This window comes from Centrocercus urophasianus, unplaced genomic scaffold (genome assembly GCF_019232065.1).
Source record: "Centrocercus urophasianus isolate 14NV4802_14NV808 unplaced genomic scaffold, USGS_Curo_1.0 seq_72, whole genome shotgun sequence".
NCBI lineage: Eukaryota > Metazoa > Chordata > Aves > Galliformes > Phasianidae > Centrocercus > Centrocercus urophasianus.
In genome coordinates this window covers 137,124-144,711 of record NW_024885333.1, presented here as the reverse complement: position 1 = coordinate 144,711, position 7,588 = coordinate 137,124, and the positions used below count along the sequence as shown (strand labels likewise).

The following is a 7,588-nucleotide window of genomic DNA, read 5'->3' as shown; positions in this document are numbered from 1 at the left end:
GCTCTCAGCTCCTCCGACCACGAACACGTGGCCAAGGCCGGCCTTCCCCAACCCCTCTGCTCCGAGCGCATCCCCAGCTCAGCACTATTTGGCATTAATGGCATTGAGATGAGGCTCTGCCCCCGGTCCTCCAAATGCAGCTGCCAGCCCAAGATGTTGCATCCTGTGAGCCCGCCGCCCCCCTCATGTGTTGAGGATGAGCCGACCAGCTGTGGTCCCCCATCCTTCCCCATTCATAAATTTGGGATAAACACTTGCAAAGAGCCCAGGTGGCTGCACTTCTGCTTGAGATAAAGCAGCAGGGCTTGCACAGCCTGGAAGGAAAGCTTTCCTGGCCGCGGGTGCTCCTGCTATTGGCCACGGTCACCCAGGGCTGCAGGGCTGGCACCATCCCAACCCTGAAAAGCAAAGGGAGGGCAGACACAGTGCTATCAGCCCACCCCCCACCTCCCTCCCAGCCTCTCACGCGGACTCCTCACCTCCTGCTGCGCCTCAAAATGCAGAGATGGAGGAGATCCCATGGATCTCTGAGGTTGGAAAAGACCGCCAAGCTCATCGCGGCCAACCATCACCCACCCCAACCCTCCTGCCCACTCACAGGGTCACTGAGGTTGGAGAAGATCCCTCAGGACATCACGTCCAACCCAACCCATCCCCCCCATGCCCCCCATCCATGCCCCTAAATAGGAGCACAGAGCCATTAGGGTTGGAAAAGACCTCCAGGACCACCCGGTGCGTCCCCACTCACCCCACGCTGCCCAACCGCAGCACCACTGAGGTTGGAACAGATCGTTCAGATCCCGACTCATCACCCCAGCCCCCCCCCCACGTCCCCAAGTGCCACATCTCTGCCATTCTGCATGCGATGACCTCCCCCCTCCACTTCCAAAGCACCTCTGCTCTTCTGGAGCAGAAATATTTCCTAATATCCAACCTGGAAACAAAGCCCCAAAGAGGAGAGCCCACGTCTGAGCAGGGCTGGGGGGCACAGCTCTGCTGCAGGTTTTCCTCCTGCTCTCAGCAAAGAGGAACACAAGGAGCTGGGAGGGGATGGGAGCCCATGTGAGGTGCCGGGTCCCCCCCAGCCCCTTCCCCCCCCACCCAATCCCAACCTTGAGGGCTGCAGGTCTGTGAGGCACCGCGTGCTGCTGCCCAGGGCAATGGATTTGATCATGGACTACATCTTGGGATCCCACTGTAAATCCCAACCAGGGAACGCAGGGAGGAGGATGGTGTGAATGAGAAAGATGCAATTGGCTCGGAACTGAAAGAAGGCTCACAGCAAAAGGAGGCTCTGCTGGAGGTGCTGGGGTCGATCAACAGCCCAGAGTGCAACGCAAAGAGGGGAGGAAACGATCCGTGGAAGAAGCAAACGAAACCCCGGCTGGCAGAGGAGTTTTTGTTTTTCGGAAAAGGACAAATTCAAGGAAAACAGCATTTCCTCTTTGTCTGCTAACGCTGCGGCGCCAAGGGCAGCGCGTGGCGGGGCAGGACTCACAGCTCAGCAGGAGGGGAGCCCACAGCCCCACGGCTGGGCCCACTTTGTTTGGTGATGAGCAGCCAGGTCCAACCCCCGGTCTGGGTTTGTTTGATGCCCAAATGGGCAGAAAGCCTTTGGTGCCACGCTGGGGGCAGCGGTTATGCGGGGTCTGGAGGGGGTGGGGGGCAGAGGAAATGCTGCTGTAGGACGGAGGGCCCAGGAGCAGAACAAAACCACTTACGGAACAGAATGAGTTATCAAGGCTTTCCGTACTCGAGGAGAGCTCCTGGGAAATGGATGGAAGGGGTTTTGGTGGCCGTTTTTGGGTGGTGGCAGCGCGGTCAGAGAGAGGAAGGAGGGGGAGGAGGAGAAAAAGCAGTAGTTTAGCTCCAGGTTCATCACCGTCACTTTGCATTTCTTTCGTTTTGCTTGGCCCCCCACTGCATCACTGCTGCCTTCCACTCCGGGCTCCAAACCCCAGGGCTGGTGTCCAGAAAAGCCAACACAAACCAACAGAAAAACCGACACAAACCAACAGAACAACCGACACAAACCAACAGAACAACCAACACAAACCAACATGGTTTCCCCTTCCTCGTCCTTCCAAGCTCTCCTCCACCCTCTGCTCCCCACACTCCGCCCCACATCCATTCATTGCATACAAAAAGAGGTGATGGCGGCGCTTCTCCACCCCCCCCCCCCACTCTCAGTGATGGCTTTTAATGTTCTCCTCCCAAAAAGGAACAAACAGATCGTTGTGAGCGCATTAATTACAGGGAAATGCTAATTCCATCAGGCTTAATCTCACCGTAAGCAATAACAGTGTTCAAATTAATAGCTTCCTTGTGACTGCAAACAACCCTACAACGGTGCTGAGCCCCAGCAAGGCTCATGGAGGGAAAAAACGTCAGAATTTGTTGGCAAATGGAGCACCGAAAACACAACCTGCACGGTGGGGCTGCCAGGTGCCTCCCATCGGAGGTTTGGAGGCACTGAGGTGGAAGCTGTCGGCTCCTGGCGTGAATTTGGGACACGGAGCCCAAAAAGCGTTTGAAAACAGAGCTCGCTGCAGCTCAGCCCACAGCACCTTCGCTTCCACAAACCCCCTGCAGAGGACCTTCGTGCCGATGGAGAAACCAAGCAACGAACCCTCCTGGTTGCCATGGATGGCAACAGTCTGCTCTTAAAAAAACGAAAGCGAAAGGAAGCTCAGGAGCCCGGCGCCCCACCAGCTGCACTGCGGGTTTCACCTCCAAGACAAACAAGCAGGGCAGCCAAAGTTGGATCACAGACCCTACGGCTGCTGCTGTCACCATGGCCACGGGACCGGCGTCCCAAAGCCAAAAGGACGGCGCAGGAAAGATGATGGAGGAAGGAAGCCAAGGCCCCGAGCTCTGGAGGGCCCAGCAGTAAGGCTCGCGGCGTTGCAGCGTTAACCCTGCTGTGGGCTCCCGTCCCCAGAGGGAAGCAGCGGGGCAACCAAGGAGCTCTGCTGGGAAAGGAGCTCCACCAGAGGGGGCGCTTCCAGCAGCACCGCCAAAGGCGCCGCTCCAGGGGCAAAAGGCCGCAGCCCACAGCCGCGCGGTGCCAGAGGGGCGTTCAAAGGGGATCCGCGGGCAGGGAGGAGCAAGCGGAGGGAGCGCAGCCTCCGAGCAACGCTTCCCATTCCGAGCGACGGGCGAATCGGAGCAGAAATGCCGACGCAGACAGCTTTGCACGCAGCTTTGCACGCAAACCCGGCTGCTGATGCGGCTGCTAAAAAGAAAAACAAACAAAAAAAGCCCCGCAAAGCCCCGCTCAGCCCCAGCGCCGCGCGAGAGCTCTGCTCCTCCAACACGGCGACCTGCAGCAGCCCCAGCCCCGCTGGCACCGGAGGAGCTCCCTCCCGCAGCCAACCCAGATTCTTAACCGGTTATTCAATTAGCAGCTTCCTAATGAACGTTTTTCCCCTCTGCTCGCCTCGTGGAACCGGTTGAGCCGAGCGCCGTTCACACGCCGCGCCCCGCCTGCAGGCACTGCAGCTCTGGGCTGGGGGAGCCCCAGACGAGGCCGCACCACGCAGCGCTGCATCCCCAGCCCTGCACGCGGCATCCCCTCCCACTGCCCACCACCCAGCTCTCACCAGCGCTCCTCTGCCCATTAACTCAGCTCGGGTTACGGCAGCTCATCTCCCTTGGGCTCTCAGGTTCCCCAGTGGAAAAATCAGCACCAAAGCATTCGGACACAGATCTCAGACACAGGGTTTGGGGGTCCTGCACAGGGCCGGGGGGGGGGTGGTCCCTGCGGGTCCCTTCCGATTGGGGACGTTCCGTGAGGTCCCCACTGACGGCTTCTGCCTCCTCTACCTTTGTGTTAATTGAAAAGCAGCAAAGGAAAAGAAATTTGCAGCATCAGAACCAGAGCGCGAAATGGTGCTGCAGATGGGAGCTGGTGGAGACTGAGAACCACAGCACAAACGTGTCACAAAACCTCTCCTGCTGCTGCGGTTATGCAGTGTGAAGCGAACACAGAGACCTCAGCAGAGGGAACCGTTTGTTAGAAACAAATCGCTGCAGCTGTGAGCAGCCGTGGGGAAAGGAAGAGCGGATCCCAGAGGCTGCACCATGGAGCCACGCGAACCCAGAGGTGTGAAATGGGGGACAGAAGAGGTGCAATACCGATGGGAGATGAGGGACTGCGTGCAGTCACAGAAGGGTCTGAAGGCATCAAGTGTGGCCGAGGTGCTGTGGTTCATCTGGCTCAGGGAAGATGGAGAACAACGAGGCGCTGGTCCTGCTGTGACCCTGCCTGCTGGTGCTCCGGACCCCTTGCAGGTGGAAGCAACCCCACATTTGCTGGAATTCACACCAGGGATCAGCCCTAAGATACACACGCAGACAGGCCCGGCCCGGAGCGCAGCCCCGGCAGCAGGCTGAGCGGTGGGACGGCAGCACACAGAGCAGCACTGCTCAGCACAAGGCCGGGGTGTTCAGAGATCAGGGAAGCTCCGACAGCACCTCGACCGTCCCCACTGCTGCACAGCACTTAAACAGCCTGTGTGGCCGTGAGATCGAAACGTGTTTCAAAGCAACACTGCCAAGAGAAACCATTCTCCGAGCTGCTTTCATCCATCATTTATGAAAAGCTTCGGTTCCCATTTCTCAGGCAGCTGCAGTCAGTGTGAGCACAGGACCTCGGCACGTCCCGCCTCCCACAGCCACTGCTTTACGACCATGAAGGGGAAAGATGGGGACGATCAATTTGCTCAGCCAGCCCCAAACGCCTCGTGCCCCGGAGCTGGGGAGGTTTCAGCCTGGGCTCAATGAGACAGAGCACTTCCAGCCCTCTGACTGAAGCTTTGCAGCCCTGTAACCTTGATATCCATTTCCAAACACACCGACCCCGAGTTTCGTGCAGGCAACGAAAGCACGTGGCCCCTGCAGTGACTGACAACAGAGGGAATCTCAGACGAGGCAGGGAAGCCAAGAAATCCTCCACTGTTGCAAAAGCACCTCAAGATCCCTGTGTCCAGACAGGGAGGGGGGCTGCCAGCACCAGCAGCCCAGGAAGGGGCAGCCTGGGATGGGGTCCGTGTGCCCCACAGATGGGGAGAGGCCACGTCAGCCCCACCAGCCGTCACCAGCCTGTTCTGAACGGGGCAACCACCACGGCCCGTCCATCAGCACAGCTCACAGCCCTCAGCTGCCCAGAGCAGTCCAGCATGGCCAAGCCCCAGCTGGCTGCAACAAGGAGGAAATCAGATTTCCAACAGCAATCAAAACAGAGACATCAGCTTGGCTGCTGAGTGGAGCGGGAGCTCAGCAGCGTAGGAAGCAGCTCACTCTCCCCATCCAGCTCTCTGCCTTATCTGAAAAGCCATCACACATCCTCCCTTCCCGTTGCACCAGGAAAATTCCCCCTTTGGAGCCTCTGCTTCCTTGAACGAACGCAGAGGAGCGGCACTCCCACACCCACAAAGCGCCTCCAGATACAGCAGCGTCTTCTCAACCCACGGAAATGAAATTTAAGAGGAACTCTGCCTGCACACCCCGCCCTGATGAACCCCACGGAGAGCTCAGCAGGGCAGGGATGAGCCTGGTGAGCTGCAGGGCTGGGGAGGTGAAGCATTTGGGGCCGAGGGGCCGCAGGGAGCCCAAACTGACCCAGGTGGGCACCCAGACCCCTGCTGTCGCCAGAGCCGGACTCTCCTTCACATGAATGTTAACAGAGGAATCACGACTCCATCGCAGCAAGCAGGACCAAAATCCCTCAGCAGAGGAGCTGCGGGATGAGGACCGACGGCTCAAGCACGTCCCTACGGGCGCCCCCCCCCCAGGCCGAGTTCTGGGGAGCCCCAACATTACCTCCTCCTCGCTCTCCACTTTGGGGTTGCTGGCTGTGCGCTTCAGATTGCTGCTCAGGCTGATGGTCACCGTGGCGTCCGACTTGGACCTCTGGTGAGTCCTTTTGGAAGGGGACAGCCCCACGTCGGGCGCCGGGCTCAGCGAAGGCAGCTCCCTCTTCCTGTGAGCTGGCTTCAACTCGTCCGAGAGGATGAGCTTCCGCAGCTTGGTCCCTCGGGAGTGCCGCTGGGTGGAGATGTGCATGTCGGACGAGTAGGCGCCCAGCAGCAGCGCGCACTGCAGGGAGAAGTTGATGCTCTGCCGGCAGCGGTGCACGATGTAGGGCTTGATGGCGTCCCCCACATCCTCGTCCATGTGAATGTACATATTGAGCAGCTGCGGCAGGTAGAAGTCCACGTCCTCGTTCCTAAAGCAGAACAACCTATTCCCAATGTAAGCCTGCACGCCGGGTTCCTTTGAATTGTACAGGTATGAAATGGCCATGGAGATGTCAAAGAGTTTGGATTCAAAGAGCCGCAGGAGCCAGGACTGCTTCGCCGAGTTGTTCTTCTGCCGCTTCCGGGCCGTCCTCACCGTGTTGGCCGCGGTCTCATCCTCCTCCTCCTGGATCCTGGAGGCCGTGCTGGGCAGATCGTCCAAGCAGCGGATCTCACAGCCCTCCACCAGCTCCCCGTTGGCCAGATCCCCGGCAGCCCGCAGGCCGCGCTCCGCCTCGCCGCCATCGCCCGCGTCAGTCGGGCTGTCCGAGGAGACGCCGTGCATCAGCTTCACCTTCTCCAGGACCTCCTCGCAGGCCTTCTTGGCCACCTCGGGGTCGATGACTGCCAGCTCCCCGACGCCCTCGGTGATGACGCTGAGGGCCGCCCCGTTGCCCTGCGGCACGCAGCCGGGCTCCACGCCGCTCCCTCGCGCTGGGTCTGCGATGGAGTCTCCCATAGCAGTGGTGGACCTGCACCTTTCAGAGCTGGAAAAAATAAGGAAAAGAGACAAAAATGTGGTTAGGGATGCAGCTTCCACTGCGCAGGACGGAGCTCCCAGGGTGAGGGTCCTGCCCAAGAGCTGAGAGGAGCACTGGGGCAAACCAACAGCCTCCGTCGGTGCAGGACGTGCCCATGGAGGCGGCCAGTGGGTTCTGAGGGTCTTCCTGGTGCCCACCCAGGCTGGAGTGAGCTGTGTGCATCTCTGAGCCACGACACCAAATCTCTGTTACCATGACAATAAAAAAACCCGAGCAAGCCAAAAAGAGAAAGAGAAGGGGAAAGGAAGAACCAGGGTGCTTGGCAGGCAGTGAAGGGACCCCGCAGTGCTGGAGGCCGTCCTGCTCACCCTGCTCCACTGCTGCCCTTCAGCTTCCAGCAGGATCAACACCAAAGGGAAAAGCTCCCGAGTGCCCAACCCGCACTGCCAGGGCAGCAACGAAGGGTTTTATTGCTGCAAGGTCCCTGCTCTCAAAGTCCAGGCACTAAAGCCTGGATGACACATCCTCGCCAATCGTTAGTGCTTAAAGACGATTTAAAAGCGAGATAAACGAGGGACTGAGCGCACCTTCTGGTTTCCTATCTTGATAACAAGAGCAGCAGGGCATCCCTGAAGAAAACCAGCCAGAATGATGGCAATGCCAAGAGAAGCAGCCTGCTAACACTGCCATAACATCCCCGCAGCTCACAGCCTGCAGGAGAGCACGGAGCACTGCGAGCAGATTGATGATTCCCTCCTGCTTTCCCCATTCAGCACAGTGGGAAAAATGAGAGCCTCCGGAGGAGTC

At 59.1% G+C, this 7,588-nt stretch overlaps 1 protein-coding gene across 2 annotated transcripts in view; it reads right to left on the bottom strand.

Moving 5' to 3' along the window:
- PI4KB (phosphatidylinositol 4-kinase beta) overlaps window positions 1-6,774 on the bottom strand; it is a 12,465-nt gene extending 5,691 nt beyond the window's left edge. Inside the window, exons 1-2 of one of the 2 annotated variants that reach the window (XM_042837519.1) lie at window positions 5,824-6,774; window positions 1,722-1,766 (exon numbers count right to left, since the gene is read on the bottom strand). In XM_042837519.1, coding sequence (XP_042693453.1) covers window positions 1,722-1,766; window positions 5,824-6,759 — 981 coding nt within the window. In that variant the 5' untranslated portion in view covers window positions 6,760-6,774. The remainder of the gene's footprint in view (window positions 1-1,721; window positions 1,767-5,823) is intronic. The other variant, XM_042837520.1, reaches the window with a different exon arrangement.
- Window positions 6,775-7,588: the final 814 nt, after the last annotated feature.